Source organism: Kwoniella dendrophila, chromosome 10, assembly GCF_036810415.1.
Source record: "Kwoniella dendrophila CBS 6074 chromosome 10, complete sequence".
NCBI classification, from domain to species: domain Eukaryota; kingdom Fungi; phylum Basidiomycota; class Tremellomycetes; order Tremellales; family Cryptococcaceae; genus Kwoniella; species Kwoniella dendrophila.
This window is the reverse complement of record NC_089485.1, coordinates 95,486-116,062: the sequence shown is the minus strand read 5'-3', so window position 1 is coordinate 116,062 and position 20,577 is coordinate 95,486. Positions and strand designations below refer to the sequence as shown.

Sequence of the window (20,577 nt, the reverse complement as noted above, 5' to 3'; positions counted from 1 at the left end):
ATAAGTACTATACAAGAGAGTCATCTTTCAATACAAATGACGATGGAGGCATCACCGTTTGTCAAAAGCTCTGCCCACCAGGTCTGCGAATGTGGCTTTGTAGACGAAGAATATATCATGGAAACATCACTGGCATTTCGGCTATCATATCTTGTAAAATGGGTGCAGTGTATCTCGGGTAGATATCGATGTAACCCATCAACGAGTACAAGCATTATTTAACAGTTACAAGCAAGATTACATTATAGCCTTTGAATGAAGTCGAATTTATAATGTTACGTTTATATATCTATGATATGATGATTGTCTAAGATTAATGCGAATATCAGTGTAATATGGGAAATATCAAGCAATACCAGTCCTTTTATAAATGTCCTTTTCCGACAGATACTGCAACACCTCTTGAAGCTTTAGCAAATAATGGGATTTCAGTTAACCAATGTTGTTCAAAAGTTGAAACGTTTCTAGCATAGAAAGCTGATGTGATAGCCTGTAATAGGAGAATGATCGTCAGCATATAAGACGGTAACCAAATGATACAAATGTGAATGACATTTCCTAACTAACAAGTTCATCATATAATATAGCAGGTACTTTTTTACTCATTAAAACACTTGAAGGATGTATTTTGACGGTCTACGTGAAAAAGAAAAAAATATACAATAAAAAGTTAGATATCTTCAACCAACCTCGCAAAGCAAAATGAAGAACATTTTTTTTCGGATGGAAAGAGGTCTGACTCGACTTACCAAAGAACCAGTAGTTTGTTTATAACTACCATCAGCTTGAATCACAGCGGTATTCATAAATAGACCTTGTAATAAACTTTTTAAGATTGGTGAACTATCACCACTACTACTAACCGAAGAAGATACTTGTTTGCCATTTCTTTCTGATAATTCTCTTAATTGTTGTCTGATTTTCAAAGCTTGAGTTAAAGTTTTATGATTAAGAAAATTTTCTTTACACCATTCTATTAATCCTACTTTACTAGAAGAAGAAGAAGTTTTTCTCAATTCTTTTATAGCTAAAAAAGCGTTAAAAACATTTAAACTTGTTAGATGATCACCATCTCTATGTAAAAATTTTAATTTCGCGGCAGATGCTTCTTCTCTATCATTTGGTCTATCAATGAAAACTGTTCCACCAGAATTTATTATTGATAATATATCTATAATTTCATTAGAGCAATTATTTTCGAATGATGCAATTAGAATTCTAGCGTGTGGTGGATCCAATGGATATTTCAACATTTCAATACCTAACGGTGTGACTGATGTTGGTGAATCAAGTGCTTCAAGTCCCGCTAGTGTTTGAAAGGCAGCAGCAACTGTACAACGTAAACCATAGAATTAGCTGAATGAGTATCATATTCATGGGATACCGTCGAGAATGATTGGAAGGAGATGCGTTTATTCATCGGAATATCACTCACTGTTATCTCTTCCTGGATTGTCTATATATTCAAACTCGAAAGGGTTCTGACCCATTGCAATCAACTGTAAAACAGCCGCAGACAGGTTACATCTCTGTATTTCTGGTGCATCGAATTCTGGCATCTTGTTGAAGGCTTCTTTGGTGAACAAACGATAGCAATGTCCATCTCGCTAATGCAAAGTGACGAATGTGGACTCAGCATCAACGTTATCACAATTACAGTTAAAGAACCCCGTATCAACGTGATTATAGAGACGGCACCTCACTCACCTCTCGTCCTGCTCGACCTGTTCTTTGCCACGCGGCTGCTTGACTGATAGCCTTCTTTTTCAGTTGTTCAATAGCTGTGAATTATCGTAATTAGCAATTATGATTGAATAGGTCTGTCTAGGCTTAAGCTGTGATGATTCTAGAGTATTATTATACTTACAACCAGACTGTCTAAAGATATATTCCTTTTCTTTCTTGAACCCCGTATCTACTACAAACGATACTCCAGGAATAGTCATTGACGTTTCAGCTATATTTGTAGCTACTATAACTCTTCTAGTATTTTTCGGTGGTGAAGTGAAGATCTTAGCTTGAGCTGTTGGTGGGAGTGCTGCGTAAAGTGGTAATACTTGTATCTATCATATTATATAATTAGCGTTGTTAATTTGATCAATCATTCGCATCATGAGACTTAGTGATATTCGGATGTAATGGTAATTGGATCATGACGACAAGATAAGTGATAACTCACTTGATTCTGATTTTCAGGTAATTGCTTGCTTACTCTCTTCAGCAATTCAACACAATTCTCAATTTCCTCAGAACCTACATTGAATCGTCCATATTCAGCTTATCTAACACGGCACTAGTGGACAATACTTCGAACTTACCAGGCATAAAAACCAATATATCACCTTGATTGCCTTTAGTACAATGTATACTCATAACTTGTCTAGCAGCAGCTTCTATAAAATCATCTACTGGAGTTGACGAATGTTGAGTGAGAACATCATACATTCTTCCTTTTACCAGTAAAGCATCTCTACCACTATATAACATTCAATTCACCAATCAGTATCGATCAATTCAAGAACAGTTATTGCTTTTTCCAAACAAATAGAAAGTGATCATTGAATGATATGTAAGTCGACTTACGTTTCAAAGAATTTCTGAAATTTACCAGGATCTAAAGTAGCACTCATTATAACTAATTTCAATTCTCTTATCTCTCCTCCTCCTCCTCCTCCTGCATTTTTATTAGTAAATTTCTGTTTCTGTTTCTGTTTACCTTTCCCATCATCAACATCTCCGTTTTGCTTTGATAAATTTTGTTTAGCAACGAGATCTTTACGTATCTTTTGTACTTTCTTTAATGCACCACACAAGAAATCTGTATTCAATGTACGTTCATGTGCTTCATCAATTATGATTATATCATATTTTAATAATAGATTCAAACCTTGATGCGAATTTGATGACGATGACGATGAAGAGGAGGAGGAGGAATGCTGTGTTGGATTTGCTAGTTCTCTGATATACCGTAGGTGTTGATCACATTCGTTAGCTCATAATTTTAAGAGGGGAGATGACTATATTTTACGTTTCGACTTACCTCATCAAAACACCTTCAGTACAATATCTAATACCAGTATCTCTACTAACCATTTCTTCAAATCTAACACTATATCCAACTTCTTCACCTATTAAACAACCCATTTCAGTTGCTACACGATTTGCTAATGCTATAGCGGGTAATCTTCTTGGTTGAGTAACTACAATTTTAGGTCCATTTTTAGAATTATAATTACATTTGGATATTTCATGTGTACATAGTAATTGTGGTAATTGGGTTGATTTTCCACAACCTGTTTCACCTAATATCTATATATTATGATATAAGATGAAATTTATTTAATTTGTCAGCATGAGCTTTAGGATGATATCTTTGTGATTGTGATGGCAACAAATAATGATAGGTTATGACTTCCCCAGGGCAAAACTTACTATAGTAGTATCATTATTCATAATTTCATCTAAGATTTGTTTTCTACCTTGATAGAATGGTAGTTCCCTTCTTTTTTCAAATAATTTCTCAGCTTGTTTTCTTCTTGATTCTGATGAGCTACTACTACTACTACTTCCGTTTGATACTTTTTTGATTGAATTACCATTGCCATTGCCATTACCATTTTTATCATTATCTATTGATGAATCACGTTTACGTTTTTGACTCGAATTTGTAGTAGTATCACCATTTAAGTTCCCGTTGCTATTCACCTTTGATTTTGATTTTACCGGTTGTTTATCATTCTCGTCCTCATCATCGTAATCTTCTTCATCAGATGACTGTTCGAGAAAATTCGATATTTTCGAACCTGATTTTACAGGTTGATCCAATCCTCCTATTGTTGTAGATCCGGATGCTGGTTGAGTGGGATTGACTATTGCCATTTTTTTAAGCGAAACGCACTGTTATAACCTTGTAAGAGTTTGTATAGGTTTTCACTAGTGGAGCACACCAGCCTGATAATCCACTGCTGTCTTCAAGATCAATCACAGCTAAACAGATATGTTTGCAGTTATAAAATCGCAATGATAGTAAAATGCTAATGTTGTTGTTGATTTTGATTTTGATTTTTTCCAAATCTTTTTTAGGTGTGAGGACCGCTTCCGTCGGAAATGCACTATTTCACCCATCTTAACCGATATTTCAAAAGTAAAGAAAGATAAATATATTATCAAAGTCATCTCTTACAGATTGAGAACAATAAAATAAAAATGATGACTTGGTTCGCAGAGATGTACAACGTATAAGGGGATATGCAAAGCGCTAAATGCATGAGTGTGTACAAAACTGCTCATATACTGATTCATAATCCAACCTAAAACAATCATCTACGCTCTACATTTCCTTATTTCTCAACTAAATGAAACTTGTCATTTCCTATCCCGTTAACTTGATCCAGTACCATTTTTATCTTTATTTTGATCTCTATGTCTAGTCAATATTTTTTGTAATCTTTGCACAGTATCTTGTGTATTTTGTTTACGTTGTAATCTTTCTAAAGCTTCACCTTGTTGTCTTTGTATTCTTGGACCACCTAAATTACCACCTAAACCATTTTGCAATAAATTATTATAATTACTTATTTTAGTTTCACTTGCTACCCATTCTCTTGAACCTGGTTGTAATGGTTCAGAGTTTGAATCATTTTCAATTGAAGATATAGATAAATCAATATCAAATTTAAATGTATCTAAAGGTGAAGGTTGATTTGCTAAAGATTGTCTAAATCTACCTCCAGTTAATTTATGTGAAGTATATTTACTTTCATTTAAAGCTAATACAATTGGTGGTGAAGATGTTGATGACATTTCAGCTTTATTAATTTTAAATTTACCTACACCATCATTTATATTTTTTGTACGTGTATAATCAGTTTGTTCAATTGAATTATGATTATTATTAAAATCTGTTGTACGATTATTTTGATTATTTGTTTTACCTGTTAAACCACCTAAACCAATTACCCAAGGTAAATTATTATTATTACCACCGCCAATTCTGTTACTTCGATTATTACTGCTTGAAAAATCATCATATCTTGAAACTTTATTTAAAACTCTACCTTTTTTATCTGAAACGAAATGTTCGATTGTTGATGTAGGTTGTTTTGAATATGATAAACCATTTGTTTTATGTGAATTTGAATGTAATTTATTTTTTGATAAATCTTTTAATTCTAATTTTGTTAAATTTGATTGAAATTCATTAAAACTATTTTGTGTGGTTTTTCCTGTAGATTCTAAATGAATTAAAGTTTTATCTTCAGGTAAAATTAATGAATTTGATATTGAATTTGGTAAATTATTTAATCTTTCTTTTAAAAAGGATTTTCTATTTGATCTAATTAAATTTAAATAATTTTCGAATTCTTTTTCTGTCATAATTTCAATATCTTTCATATATATTTTATCATCTAATATCGATGAACTTGAAGATGCAGAAGAAGATGATGAATCATTTCCTTCTTGATCAGGATAAATTTCTTCAACTAAAGCATCAGCTGAAAATCCAGTTGCTGATGGCGGAGGTGCTCTTTTAATTATATATGCTGGCACATCATCTTCATTTGTCCATCTAACAGTACCATTTCCCCAAGCTTGTATAAATCTGGCTTCACGTTCACCTGATCTCCAATCGCAATTTACACCTGGTCCAGCATCTAATGAATTGAATTTAATATATCTTGGTCCTTTTTTAACTGGTACAGCGAATTTGAGTCCCCAATCGGAATGTTGTGATTTCGATGATGGTGTTGAAGTGTATATTCGTGTTATCAATGGATCATATGTCGCTATATTGGCTCTTTTCAATAATTGAGGGAAAGGTGAAGATGACATGGTGAATGTGACAGTGAGTCAGATGAGGTGAAGCGGAAGCTGAACGGGAGAAGGGGATTTTGACTGAGTGAGTTCGCAAGGTTTATCCAATGGACGATGCCGGCTGCTGTTCGGTGATGTGGTGGTCGTGAAGGTTTGTCTGAAGCAAGAGAGAACCTGTAGAATAGTCTGTGTTTCGCAGATCAGTTTTCAATACTTTTATCGCAAGATGCAAGATGCAAGATGCAAGCTGAATGGGAGGGAGGTATATTCCGATTTATCATTTATGATTGATTGAAATGTTGAAATGGGATAAATAACAATAAATTAATTGATAAAAATAATCATTCTCTATTTCTCCATCGTTACCAAATTATCATATCATACGGTACGCGACATCATCCACTACCCATATCTTTTTTTTATCTTTTTATCTTTTCTTCTTCTTTCTTTTTTTTTTCTTTTTCTTCTTCAATCACAGAGAAACGATACTTTTTGAGAGTAAAAACCTCAAGGGTATTATGTTTCTCTTATATACATCCACAATTCCCCATCAGTGCGAAGAGTCTCCAGAATGTTAAAAATTCTGTGAGCTAAAACGATTGTTTTGGGGCCAGACAGGATGTTTTGAAAAACTTCTTTTTTTTTTGAAAAAAAGGAAAAGAAGAGCTAACTGATTAAAACAACTTTGAGGATTGAGTAATCTATGATTCAAAGTCACCTATGGATAGCTACAAACGTTTTGATGTACTGTAATTAGTTTATTGTCATTATACTACTACTACTATTATCATCATCATGCATTATTTACTTCTATTATACTTTGTGGTAGAATTAATCGTTCAACTATGTTATCCAAAATTGTATCACCGTAGACTCTATCTACATCTACCGCATAGAGCACTCTATCATATCAATGTGCTTGTCAGTATTCTCCAAAATATCATCTAATTAAATCAGATTGCTGACCCCGACTTAAGAATAACATTGCATGATATCGTTATACATTAGATCAAGTGAAAACTGGCAAACATGAAGTACTACAAATTTCTTCTTCTCTCTTTTCACTCGTTTCAACATCCACCTCATTGTTTGACAGTCCCACCGGTTTACAACCAGATGAATCCGTTTTGCTACCTATTACTACTTCTACTACCACTACTACTACTATTTCATTTTGTCCACCTAATGACCGTTTATGAGATGCTATAAGAATGATTTTTAGGATATGGTCTGACTAATTCCGATTTTGTTGAAATTTCCAGATAAAATATATAATATACAAGATTTTCCATAAAAGTTGAAAAAGACTAAGAAAAAGGATATGAGATCCAGAGAATGAAATTGGATATAAAGAGAGGAAAAATAAAGATATAGTGTTGTTAGACGATGAAAATCCCGTTGTGAAGATTCCGATACAATAAATAATATGAAAGGTATAAATAACGATTGGAGAACTGAAGAGTTGATTGTAAAATCAATTTTCAGATGAAAAGAGAATAACAATCGAAAGTACAATTGAGATATCGGTAATCTCCAACAATTAAATACGAAATTTGTTTAATGGAACAACTTCTTCTTTGGTTTTTCTTCAGGAACCACTTTAATATGATTGTGATTAACTTGCTTTCCTGGATGATGTGAACAACATTCGATATTTTTAACCCATTCATCACCATCATCTAATTCATCACCTGACATTCCTGTAATTTCTTTTGGTGGTGGTAAAATTGATCCAGAACATTCTGGTGAACCACATGAACACATCATATCATCTCTACCTCTACCCATCAATAAATCACTTAATGTACATCTTATGGAAGGTTCAACGGCCAACATTCTCATTATTGCTGATCGTGATTCTCGGGGTAATAATCTAAATATCGATTCTGCTCCACCAGATTGGAATGTTCGAGTGGACGATATACTGGCTGCTCTTTCTCTTTTCGCTTGTTGTTCAGCTCTAACACTTAATGTGCTCTGATTACTTTGTTGTACATGTAATTGATTTGGTTGTCCAAATGGATTTCGATGACTTTCATTCAAACCTGGTGTAGTGGGTGGTGACATTGGACTTGAAACTGCTCTATTTCTACCACTTCTAGGTCCACCATCTTCACCGGGTACGGTGAGATTATCCGCCATTCGAGGTGATGATGTTGCCGGAAGAGTTCCTTGTCTTTTAGGTTGACCAACAGATTGCAATGCACCGGATGAAGCGTATCTTGAAGCTGGAACAGAAACAACTGAATCACTTCTTCTTGGGAAATTCAAATCGGATCGATCTTTTCTTTCTTCACCTTGATCGCCTATACTCAACTGAGAAATTCCTGCACCATCCTCTGAAGATGATGCACTTTCAGTTCTACCTGTTCTTTCGGGTGATCCATGACTTGTCTTCTGTTCTACCGCTGTACTGGCGTTGGAAACCATTGAGTTAGATCGGAAAGGTAATGAACTAGATCCATCATTTAATAAACCATGTTTACCGCCGACTTTGTCATTAAGCCCTTCATGACCATTGGCAACGGAAGGTGCTGGAGTAGGAACAGGCGGTTTGGTGCACAGCTCTGGATGGGTGTTGACGTATAATCTATAACTCATATCTGTCTTGAAATCTGGGATTTTCCAAGGGAATCTTCGGAGAATCATACACATGAATATTATAGCTACTGACCATACATCGGTGAGTCGAGGATCGTATGCATCTTTGTTGAGAACTTCAGGTGCGAGATAAGGATCTGATCCGACAACACCTGAAGCGGGAATCTGATGTTTACCGGGGTAGTGGAAAACAGTTGCAGTACCGAAATCGATAAGTTTGACGATGTTGTCATGCGTCATAACACAATTATCAAGCTTCAAGTCTCGGTGCGCAAGACCCATTGAGTGAAGATAGTTGACACCATCGATGATTTGTCTGAAAACACAATATATTTCAGGTCTTGACATCTTCCCGGACATGACAACGGAGAACAGATCGTATGGTGCGTATTCCATGACCTATTGCGGTATAAGCTGTCGAACTTCTCTTATAATGCAACTGAGTACTCACCTCATAGAAATGACCATGATCATTAACGATATCAACAGTTTCAATGACATTAACATGTCTCAATGTCACACCGACACAGAATTCTGCTGTGACCTTTCTCTGATATTCTTTCTCTGATTCTCCTTGTCTTCTAGGTCTAAATTCTTTGACTGCATAAGTTGAACCACCGTTTTTAGAATTGGCTTTGATGAGTCTGACTGTACCACCTGCACCTGAACCTAAAACTTTACCCCATTTACCATATTTCTTTGATAAATGAGCATGTGTAGCTTCATGGAGTGATGGATGGGTGAGAGCAATGACAGGATTAGGTACACCAGGATATTCAGAAGCATTCTTTGGGGTTGAAATATCGGGTGTATCTGGAGGTGTAATACCTCTTGAGGAAGGTACAGAGGTATGATGATCAGCTTCAGTCATATGTAAAGTTGCTGTTCTACTTGGTGCAGCACTTGTTGCTCTTGATTCAGTTGGGGTTTTACTATCTTTTCTTTTCTTCTCTTTATGTTTTTCATTGTGATGACCAAAGAAACTTGCAAGTGATGAATGTGATTTCTCTCCTTCAGTATCTCGATGATGGTGTCTCATGAAACCCATTAAGTGTGAAGTATGAGCGCCATGTTTTTCATGATGATCATTATGTCTTACCGACGCAGGTGTAGCTGTTCCAGTCGCTGTTCCACTTCCAGGGGCTGCACCAGGAGCTGCAAGTCCATTGAAACCACTTCCTCTTCGCTGTATACCTGGCGTAGCTACACCAGCAGCTGTAGGTGAACCTGGAGTAGACGGACCTGGGGTTTCATTCATATGAGAATGAAGGGCTTGAGAAGCGATTGAACCGTTTTCTCCACCATGATTTTTGTGCTTGTGGTCATTGTGACCGATATGATGGTTTAAGAATCGACGAAGATCGTGTAAAGGTCCAGCATGGTGTTTAGCATGTCGAGTAGCATTTGGCGATCCATGAGGACTAGAAGGAGCGGTTTTGGCGGTCAAGTGATTATCGGTTTCTGTTCGTGGTAGGTGTGGGGCGGGAGAAGGGGCGTCAGGTGTTGCGGGCGTAAAAGATAAGTTGGAGGGAATAGGTGGTCGCTTGTGAGCAGCATGCCAATGTTCGACATCTGATTTGACAACTGGAGGTGAAGAAGATCTGCTGCTGGTTTGCGAATAGGAATAAGTGACATTAGGTGCCTACAAGAATAGAGTGGTCATTGTTAGCTTTATGTACCTCTTCATCGTGAGTAGTGAATATCCGTTATCGAAGCATACCAAGCGAACACTTGAGAAATCAGAAACATCGAACTTTGGTATAGTTTTCGATTTTGATGAACGACCTCGGACTGTCCATGAATACCATTGTTTTGGTGGTGGACGTTTGGTCGGTCTTGGACTTTGTGGACGGAAGTCTGATCGCATTATGAGGTAGAAGAGTGATTGAGAGATGAGATGGAAGGCAGGGGTTTGCCGTAGTGAGATGAACCGAAAGAGCGACAGCGATGGGATCGAAAAGAGTAAAGAGTGAATGGTCAAAACGAAAAGGACAAAAATCGAATGTAAAAACGATGAGAAAAAAGGTGAGAGAGAGGACCTTTGCCGAGGAAGCTAAGTCGAAATCTAACTAATACAAAGGTACGTTCAGAAGAAGTGGGGGCTACGGATGCTTCTTATCTAATCCTAGACATGATACGATCTTGACTAGATGTTGAAAAAGAAGTATCCAGTGGAATGACAAGGTTTTTGGGGATGATAAAAGGAGAGTATACACAGCACGACATTTCTTGGTTTAAACAAGCGAAAAAAACAAAGCTAAAGAGATCAAAAGCAGAAAGAGGTCGGTCCAAAGGAAAGGAAGGAATGGGTTGTTTTGATTAGAACGGGCCGTCCTTAAACTTCACTAAAAAAGATTGCGCGAGCTTTTTTCTCTTTGAGATATCTTGGCAGTCTAAACAAGAATAGATGAAGAAAGAGAGAAAAACAAAAACATATGTAGCGAGTGCATGAAAGGTAGAAATACTCACTTTTGGTTCTTCAACTTCATGCCAAATACCACCTCTACTTGGAACTTTTCTTAATGAAGTAGTATCTAATTCTTTATATTTTTCATATTGTGGTTCTTGATGTAAAGGTATGTCTTGAGGTTCATCATGAAATACTGAATTGTTATCCGTTGCCGTCGTTGTCATAGTATTAATTGTTGCTGAATCATTAAAATTTGAACTAGATTGTCTTCTTGATAAAGGTTGACTAGGTGGTTCACTTAAATTTGAAGGTGTATTTTCACCTGTTTCACCTCTGATTGGTGTTAAAGATTCAGGTGAAGGTAATCCATCTTTTGCAGTAAATAATTCTCTTCCTTGTGCAGTAACTAAAGATAATCTACGTTGACCATGTTCTCCATCACCAAAACTTATTGAAGATAATGGTATAGCTGGACTTGAAGATAACATTTTCGACTATGACAATGTATGGATTGGTTCTTTTAGGTATTACAGTATGACGAAAAAAAAGCTATTTATAGGTATCCACTGAAAAGGGAGGTTTTTAAGAGTCGAAAAAAAAGAAGGAGAGAGAGAGAGAAAATGTGGGTTTTTTACACAGATGAAAAAGAGAGATCAGAAAGGAATCTAAGAACAATCCAACTAAAAGCTATATACTCATTTGATAAATATTGTAAAGGATATAACAATTAATGTTGTTGAAATATGGTTGATATATTGAATATCTGACGTATGTCGTTAAGGACACTTTGTACTGTTGTGGTTATGCGTGAATAAGCGGTTTTGAGGGCAATGAATATTGAATATTGATTTTATGACTGATAAATTGGATTCCTAAAAATAAGTATATAGATGGGATGTGACTAATACTGTGGGGGGTTCTTTGGAATGATGTCGATCTTTTCAATCTTATTGGTGGTGAAAGAAGGTGTCGTGAGGTGTGAGATATGAGATATGAGATATGTATGTAATCTCCCATAAAAAGTATTTCGAATTTTAGACAGTGAAAATAGCTTGGCTCTCTCGGCTCCCGGCACGTTTTTGATTATTGCTGTATGGTGAGAAATTATCTTGGCTCCTGGCTCTGCAATAAATCGGTCTGACAATAATAAATATTGCTAATGAAATACCTCTATGCTAAGGATGTCGAAGATGAGAGGAATACTGTTGATGCTTTAGAACCAATGTTTGATAGTGATGATGCTAATGATGTTGATGAATAGTCTTCACTAACATTATAGAATGAATTGCTTGACTAGGTAAGGTGATGTGAAAGACCGAGCAGAAAAAAGCCCATCAAGCCTCTACGGTGTATAAGATACGTGATGTGATGGCATGCATGGTTAACTTGTGCTCTATCACCGAAATGCCTTACTAATTATTGATAGATATCTCCTTGCGCGGGGGAGACCAGCGATAGGATATTTTATTTTTGCGGTGACGATGACCTTTTTCTCTTTTGTCCAACTACAATTTAAATACGCGAACAGAAAAGGGAGAACCAAAATGCCGACATAGTTTTTGGCGGTATAAGGTAAAGCTAAGGTAGAAGATCAGAGTGGGATTTTCTATATTTTGATTTTACCCTTCGGTCATCCTTAAAAAACCCCACTCTGACAAGCGGTAATGTGAATTCCTAAAAAAGATGTAACTAAGGTAACACGGATTTAACCGTCTCTCATTTCCTTACAAAGAGGTGTATGTCTCGCTTAGGTTTTGAGGAAAGAAAGGAAAAGAAAAGTCTATTCATTCCTGAAAACCCCACACTATTGTAAAACCCCAAGCATCCCTTACCTTCCCTTACCTTCCCTTCCCTTTTGAAGAATTCGTACATCAACAAAAACAGCAAGGACTGAAATTAAAGCCTCTTTCTGCTACGGTATTCTTTAATACTGTAGCGTTAAATACGCTTTTCAACCAACCATACAATGCAGATGCATGTTAGCTTCCTCTGCAGATCAAGGTATCTCAACTATAGATCACAAAAACTATGTTACAAGCATTCTTATCAAGAGTCTTGACAACGTAGTCTAACAAGTATAGTAAGTTTCATCTGGCTACCTTGAAGAAGATGTATGACGTAGTTGCTTGATGGGAAACAGCCCAAAAACAAAGCGGTTATACATTCCGGTCCGAAATAGACGGCCGTAAAATAGCGCTAAAAACTGTAAAATCCCGCTACTACAAGACATGTGAGAAAGATATCATCCACCTTGTGGCATAGTGGCATTCAGACTGACAGTGAATGGACAACTTTGATATTCATCACGCGTTGTTCAAAAGCTACAAATACAACAACTCATCCAAAATAGGTTGAGTAGGCTAGTAGATTATTTCAGACTATTATAACAATGATGAATGGATCCTTTTATCCTATTACGTCTAACCTGCAGTCTACAATGTCCGTTTTCTTCTCATAATTATATATTATATTAACTGTCTAGACCAACCTCACCTAGTTTGTCTCTCTAATTCTTCCCTTTCATTCTGTCTTTCTTCTTCCCAATTCACTTCATCATATCTAGGAGGTAATTCCATGACATTGTTCTTTTGTTGCTGGCTTGTGGGAGGTCTAACTCTACCTGCATCTCTATGAATTCTAAATTCTATTTCTGGTTCTTGTGAATGCTGCGTCTGTTGTCTTCTTCTTCTACCTGGAGGAGCAGATGAAACCGATTGCGCGCCAGTCCTTCCTCCCATCCCACGGGTATTTGACGTACCTTCACCTAGATAAGCCATCGTTTCTCTCTTCAGGTCTGACACATCTTCTTCTTCCTCTTCATCTCCTTCAATCTGCGCATTGTGTAGATGTAATGGTCCACTTCTTGATGATTGGTATGTACCGCTGGATAAACCTTGGTTAGACTGATAGGTTCCATCTTCTCTATCGTAGCGATGGTCGTTTCTGATGTTTGATGGTGAATCATGTCTCATTGATGTAAATCCTTCTGTGTACTGTAACAAAGCATCTTGAGAAGAACCTCTCGGTATTGTATTACCTCTAATTGGGGATGCTATCGATGACCAGGTCCCAGTACCAGTACCACTTTCATCCACTGTTGTGGATCTTGATGGTCCAGGTATGAATGGCTGTTTATATGGTGTATCTTCGAATGGGTTTATGGGTGATATAGGCGTTATATTTCCATTTGCAATAGCATTGGTATTTCCGTTATTATCGTGAGTATCGTCTTGGCCAAAGACTAAAGGTGATAATCTAGGTGGAATCACTTGACCTTCGCTTCTTGAGGCTATCAAATCCAAAGGTGTATCTGAATCGGTTGTATATTGATTAACGATTATACCCCCTTTTGTATTTCCTCCTTTTTTACTAGATCCCCCTGCAACAACTACATTGGCTCGTCGACGCTGTCTTGCTCTTCTACACATGAAGATCAAAGCCACAATTGCTAAAGTTCCAATTACAGACAGCACACTAGCGATGACTGTTCGTTTAACAGGACTGCTATTTGGTGGAGGGGGGCTGCTATCGCCAGCGGTCCTATATGGGGACTGCATTAATGAAACAATCGCGACCAGAGGCGTTGCAAACACTTACGAAGTGGGTCCATCTGAAGTAGCTGTTATGCTTGGTACACCACCACCATTCTGTTCACTTCCTACACAGCCTGTACCACCTTGACCAACAGTAAATAGTGTGCTTGACCCACCACTAGCCCATTTTTCCTGACTTCCAATACCAGCTACCAATATAAATCTAGTTCCTTTCGCCATATCTACAGTCCAATTCAGATGTGTTGTACCTTGACTGGTGAAGGTAGTTGGATTATCTGATAATGCAGATTCAGGTAGATATTTGGCATATTTCGAAGTTCTACTATATGTTATGGGTATTGAGAATGAGTTTCCTAAAGGTATTATACCGAACATTGTTGGTGGATGAGTGGTATTTCCAGCATGTTCACTCGAACTAGCATCTCTTTCTTCAAATATATCTAAATCCATTCTTGAGTCTATATTGACTGGTAAATTCGGTTCGATGCCGGCTTGAGGAGACGGTATCGATCGCCTGGCGGCTTGAGTGGTGGTCGTTATTTGATTCATGGGAACGTAATCAGACGTAACATTTGATTCTAGTGATGAAGGCCATGTTAAACTGATATTGGAACATTGTGGTGGGGAATTACCTGATTCTGACGTTAAGTTGAACGAAAATGTATATAAATTGAGAATGGCATCGTCTGATAGGAAACAGGTTGTACCTGGGGTGATAGGTGATCCGACGGCTAAGGGGGAGGATCAGGTCACTTTCTGATGCATCTCCCGAATGTATCTTGAAAAATCACGACAACTTACTCATAACATCTGTAGTAGCAGCATATTGAATACCTGATGATCCCCAAACAGTCAAAAGATACTGTAAACCCGCAGGTTGTTGTATAGTCAAATTATAGGCATTGGTACCGTCAGGTATCGATTCTATCCACACCTGTTTCAACCCAATTGACGTTAGATGATGTGCTTTGTAGAAGATGAGGTTTCTCGATGTTTGGAATAAAATAACGTAGAAATAAAGATGCCAAGAATCGTATGGAAACTCACGTTGTAGCCATATTCCTTGAAAGCAGTCTGAACGAATCGACTTCATCAGTTCTGCTCGACATCGGTCAGGATACAGTTGGACTCACCGGTGTCAAAAGCAGATGATATGGACCAGTATCACCACTCCACCTATAATACATGTTCCGTTATTCCATATCCTCACAAATTCCAATTGAACGTCAATGCTTACCGTACAAGTGAAGTCCCACATTGCGTAGGTCTGGGTTGATAACTCAATTAGCGACACATACAGCACCGTGATCATTAAAGTTGTGCTTTGAAGGACAGAAAAAGAGCTCACGTCGTCATGTTCACACTTAGATACCCTGCCTTCACACCTAGACTATACAAGCACAGTACCCCGATCCAAATCGACAAAAGCTGAAACATCTTCCTTTCCCAGTGGTTCAGGTCCAGCCTTCAAGGCGGACAGATAGCTACAGGAGATCTATGCTTGTATACAATGATGTGAATTCGTCTTGAAAGATTGATTGATTTTAACCAAAAGGAAAAGGTGTTTTCGATATCTCAGTTGCTCGATGTTGCAAGTGATCGTGCGGGACGATAGTAATGTATGAGAGCGCAGATATCGACTTCCCCAACCCAAGTTCCTTCTTGCTGTAAAAAGAGAATTCTGCCAAGTTGCCTGTCGATGGTATAGTACAAAGTAAATAATAGCTGAACGATCACGATACAGATGTAACATGCAATAGATTGAATCAATAAATATTGCGAGTGATACTCTTACCAGTGAGACAACCCCGGGTCAAAATGCGGAAAGTTTAGAGTAAAGTTAACGTAACAGAAATAAATAACAATTTTCTGCTACCGGTGTGAACCGAACACAACTGTCAGATGGAGGACACACTACACGCTAAAAGCTTGGCACAAACGAATCGCGTAAATGCAAGTGGCATCATATCGTAGATCATACACTCATCATCTCGCATTTGTTCTCATACATTTAATGAGAAACGCATAGGTCACGTATTCAGCAATATTGGTGATTCAAAAAGAAGAATTGGATGCTCAAGTTTTATCAAGCTATAATCGCTGGAATTTGCGATTGGAACTTTCTGTTGATTGTTCCGCACTGCTCATAAGACAAATATCACCTAATTTTTCGACATTCCTCTCTTGAGTTCTACTACAGATGCTCTATTCAAATGTAGCCGTCAGCTGATCATCAAAGAGGAATGTATATCCCCTCATGTGAAATGCGCTCGACTTCAACTGCAAGCTTCTCCGCTGTGGTAGCTAATTGCACACGAAGTTTGGTCTCTGAATTCTTCGTAATGAACACCCTTGTATAGGACTGGCTGTTTTAGAGCTTTCAGCCATGAGCGTGGACGCTAACATTCGCGTATTTGAATAGATCATTGTGCTTATGAGCCTTTCAAATGAATTTTCAGTTAGTTCGCTGAAGATCAGAATAGCGGGATCAAGCAGATGATGAGTGAAGCATGATTACGTAAATTTCAAAATTTTAAATGCGCAGTCGATCAATTTTTTCCTTGTCGGCTTAATTATCATTCAAGCTGTGCTGTGTTGTTGATGTTCCTGTTTATTTCAATTCATCCAATGCTCATTAGACTCTCCTCAACCTACATTCTTCTTGCTGTTCGAATATGGAAACAAAAGTCCAAGTACCGACTGTTAGGCTTGATAGGATGGATCCATACGGATCATGATGCTGCGAGAGGGTTTGAATTTCATAGTAGTTATCCTTCTTTATAGTCTCGTTCTGTACATCCTTGGAATTGGTTGACATGTGAATGGGACACTTGATTGCTGCTGCGGAATATTTTACATATGACGCGTTTTTTTCAATGGAATTTGGTATTCGACAAAACAAATTTATGTTTACAGTATACCCTTTCCTTCTTCTTGTTTAAATTGCTATTAGAGGATATTCCGAAGAAATGGTTCGCATGATAAAACACCAATCAAGGAAGACGAGTAGTTTAGCTTCAAGGCCTTTTACTACGAAGGAAAGGAGTATGTAAAATATTTCGATAAGTTTTTTTAAGGGTTGCCGGCATTTTATCGAAATTTAGAGATCTTCCTTCTGGGGTTTCTTAAAAGCTTTTTTTTTTTTGCTTTTCCATGATATTAGAAATAAGAATTCATCTTGATTGTCTATGTTGCTTCTTAACGATATTTGATCTTTCCTGCATATAACTAACAATCATTATACATATTTGATTAAGGAAGACTTGTCTGATAGATAAATTACAAAGTTGACTGAAATTCAAGGTATTGCAATAAATCAATCGACCTGCCACCCAAAAAACAGTAACCATAGAAAAACAACAACAAAAACAAAAACAAAGAAAAAAAGTTGATATCATACCAAAGATTAGGAAGAAAGAAAAAAAAAAAGTTGAAAGCTCGGATCTATACGCGTTTACGCACAACCTCCCGCTCTTTTTTCGTTCTACATCTCTTCATATCAATATACTCCAACTTCATATCCACTTCAAAGATATCTTCATACATACATAGATACCTCAGTCGAGTGTAAGGATCACCGTAGCACAAACAATATCAGTAGTCGTTTGATCCAAAAGTGAAAATATTCCGTGTCACCGTGAATCCAAGGTATACTTCAATATCCTCTTTGTCAAACCCTCAATATACAATGACTCAACAACCTCATATAAATGGACATGCCAACGGTCATTCAAATGAACTAAAGGTAAGTTCAATGCCTACTTAAAATGTTGAAGTGAGAGATCAGAGGGCTGATTTCGAAATCTGTCCAGCGTGTGGTAGTAACAGGTGGATTAGGTTATATTGGATCTCATGTAGTAGTATCGCTATTATTAACAGGTCAATATCAACCAATTGTGATTGATAATTGTCATAATTCATATCCTGAAGCTTTGAACCGATGTGCTGAAATCGCAAGAGACGAATTAGGGTGAGTTGATCAGTTCCCCTTATGTGACAAATCAGGAAATATGGTTATTCTGCGCACACAACAAATATGGAATGATCTTCAATGCCCAAAGAAGCTACATTTATTGTTGATCGCTCATACACGCAAAATGGCTCGAGCTAATCCTTCGATGTTCCATCTAGACCTGATGCTCCCCAACCAATACTTCACAATGTAGATCTACGTGATGCAGAAGCAGTCGAAGGTGTTTTCAGTGAATATGATTCAGTCGGTGGTATTTGGGCAGTAATCCATTTAGCTGCTTTGAAAGCTGTTGGAGAATCTGGTGAAATACCGTTGAGTTATTATAGAGTCAATGTAGGAGGTTCTATATCGCTTTTCGAGGTGAGTTGGATGTTCATCGATCCACTTCATCCTCATCATATACCCAGAAATTTTCATCTTCTCTCTCGCTCTTACTGTCACTTGCAACCCGACAAGCCCAGGGACGTATACTAGCTATGACGATAAATCTCTTGATACGAAATTTAAGTGACCTCATTGCTAATAAGCATATCTTTTCGTCAATAGTCAATGGCCAAACACAACGTACAGAACTTGGTCTTCTCCTCTTCAGCAACTGTTTACGGTGTACCTGAAGTAATACCGATTCCTGAAACTACACATATCGACGCCGCTTCATGTTACGGTAGAACCAAAGCAATGGTCGAAGATATCATTAGAGATTTATGTAAAATACCCAAAAAAGATGGTCAAAGTAGTTTGAGAGCTGTTAGTGTTAGATACTTCAAGTGAGTAAGCGATCTACGTTGAGATATAGATTAGAGGATTATTCGTATATAGCAATTCACACATACTGATTGCCATGTTTATATGAATAGCCCCGCTGGTGCTCACCCTTCAGGTAAACTTGGAGAAGAACCACGAGGTAAACCTGGAAATCTGTTACCGCTGTTAGCTCAGATGGCAATCGGACGAGAAAAGAGTGCATTGAAGATCTTTGGTACTGATTTCCCTACACCGTGAGTATATGATTTAGAATTCGACTGTTTTCCGCTCTTCAAGCCAATTTAGCATGACCTTCAGGGGGACAAGTGCTGACTTGTCTGATTTGTTATAGCGATGGTACATGTGTAAGAGACTATTTGCATATAATGGATTTAGCATATGGACACGTCTTATCCCTAAATGCATTGGCAGTACCTCCAACACAGAAAAATATCTTTTCAAATTGTGATGCCGAGACCGGATCGTTCAGAGCATTCAACTTAGGTAAAGGTAAAGGAATGAGTGTATTGAATATGATAGATGCTATGAGAAAGGCGACTGGTTATGATTATAAATACGAAATCGTTGGTCGAAGGTGAGTGAAGAGGCTTTTTTTCCCTTGCATTTGCTTTTAATGGATTGATTCACTGATGTTCTGTCTTTCCAACAGACGAGGAGATGTACCAGATTTGACAGCCGATCCCTCGTTGGCAGAGAAAGAATTAGGTTTCGTAGCCAATAAGAATTTAGAAGAGATGTGTCGAGATTTATGGAATTTCCAAACTCGTCATCCAAATGGATACGGATCCCCTTAAAAGTACAATCTTTATGGAACCAGCAAGAAGAGGGATTAGGATTTTTAGTTCAATGGACATTTGTTACGATTAGTAAACATAGTAAACATAATATACCCCTTCACACATCAATTAGATCATATCAATTTTTCAATACATAATATAACATCAAAACATCAATATACACTAAAATCACCAATCTGTATATTATCAAAAAAACAGTCATTCTAGACTTCTCAAATACATAATCACCAAGCATTTTCGATTATCATAATATACATAGATCTCATTTTCCCTTTTTAGAATCTGGAAAAGTAGTATAGGATTCTTACAAATTTCATATTTTGGTTGGTTCATCCTCATCTGTTTATAATATTATTCACTTCTCTTTGTCCCTTACAATGGTGAGGTAACAGGGGTTTTATCATAAGTTGTTATCTTTCACACTTTCGTTACTTATTTCTTCTATTTGTTTTCTCCTCATATGATCAGATTTCATTTGATGTTTCAAAATCGTACCCCATAATGCAAAGCATAGACATAGCATCCCTAAGATTCTTGATTATGCGCGCAGTGAAAACCGGCTTGTTAAACTAGCATTCACCGTGTGTTGTATGGTAATATAAACTGCATCGAATTCTGCTACATACCTTAACGAGATTAATAGCGTGTTTCAGTTACATTTAT

At 37.2% G+C, this 20,577-nt stretch overlaps 5 protein-coding genes across 5 annotated transcripts; 1 reads left to right on the top strand and 4 right to left on the bottom strand.

Annotated features, from left to right (window-relative positions):
- Positions 1-364: 364 nt before the first annotated feature.
- Positions 365-3,879, bottom strand: L201_007031 (uncharacterized protein; the record flags this gene model as incomplete). Its single annotated transcript, XM_066222742.1, has 11 exons — positions 365-490; positions 568-636; positions 750-1,330; positions 1,436-1,607; positions 1,708-1,781; positions 1,868-2,063; positions 2,180-2,253; positions 2,319-2,476; positions 2,584-2,958; positions 3,041-3,309; positions 3,433-3,879. The coding sequence occupies 11 exons, from the start codon at positions 3,877-3,879 to the stop codon at positions 365-367; spliced, it is 2,541 nt and encodes an 846-aa protein (XP_066078839.1).
- A 501-nt stretch (positions 3,880-4,380) lies between these two features.
- Positions 4,381-5,832, bottom strand: L201_007030 (uncharacterized protein; the record flags this gene model as incomplete). The annotated part of the gene is made up of 1 exon (XM_066222741.1): positions 4,381-5,832. The coding sequence occupies one exon, from the start codon at positions 5,830-5,832 to the stop codon at positions 4,381-4,383; it is 1,452 nt and encodes a 483-aa protein (XP_066078838.1).
- A 1,539-nt stretch (positions 5,833-7,371) lies between these two features.
- Positions 7,372-11,313, bottom strand: L201_007029 (uncharacterized protein; the record flags this gene model as incomplete). Its single annotated transcript, XM_066222740.1, has 3 exons — positions 7,372-8,814; positions 8,867-10,057; positions 10,885-11,313. The coding sequence occupies 3 exons, from the start codon at positions 11,311-11,313 to the stop codon at positions 7,372-7,374; spliced, it is 3,063 nt and encodes a 1,020-aa protein (XP_066078837.1).
- A 2,001-nt stretch (positions 11,314-13,314) lies between these two features.
- On the bottom strand, positions 13,315-15,735 carry L201_007028 (uncharacterized protein; the record flags this gene model as incomplete). Its single annotated transcript, XM_066222739.1, has 7 exons — positions 13,315-14,365; positions 14,423-15,110; positions 15,181-15,313; positions 15,427-15,453; positions 15,513-15,555; positions 15,617-15,646; positions 15,728-15,735. 7 exons carry the CDS (start codon positions 15,733-15,735, stop codon positions 13,315-13,317), a joined length of 1,980 nt encoding a protein of 659 aa, XP_066078836.1.
- A 2,332-nt stretch (positions 15,736-18,067) lies between these two features.
- Positions 18,068-19,911, top strand: L201_007027 (UDP-glucose 4-epimerase GalE; the record flags this gene model as incomplete). Its single annotated transcript, XM_066222738.1, has 7 exons — positions 18,068-18,124; positions 18,192-18,349; positions 18,511-18,712; positions 18,899-19,119; positions 19,210-19,350; positions 19,449-19,691; positions 19,767-19,911. The coding sequence occupies 7 exons, from the start codon at positions 18,068-18,070 to the stop codon at positions 19,909-19,911; spliced, it is 1,167 nt and encodes a 388-aa protein (XP_066078835.1).
- Positions 19,912-20,577: the final 666 nt, after the last annotated feature.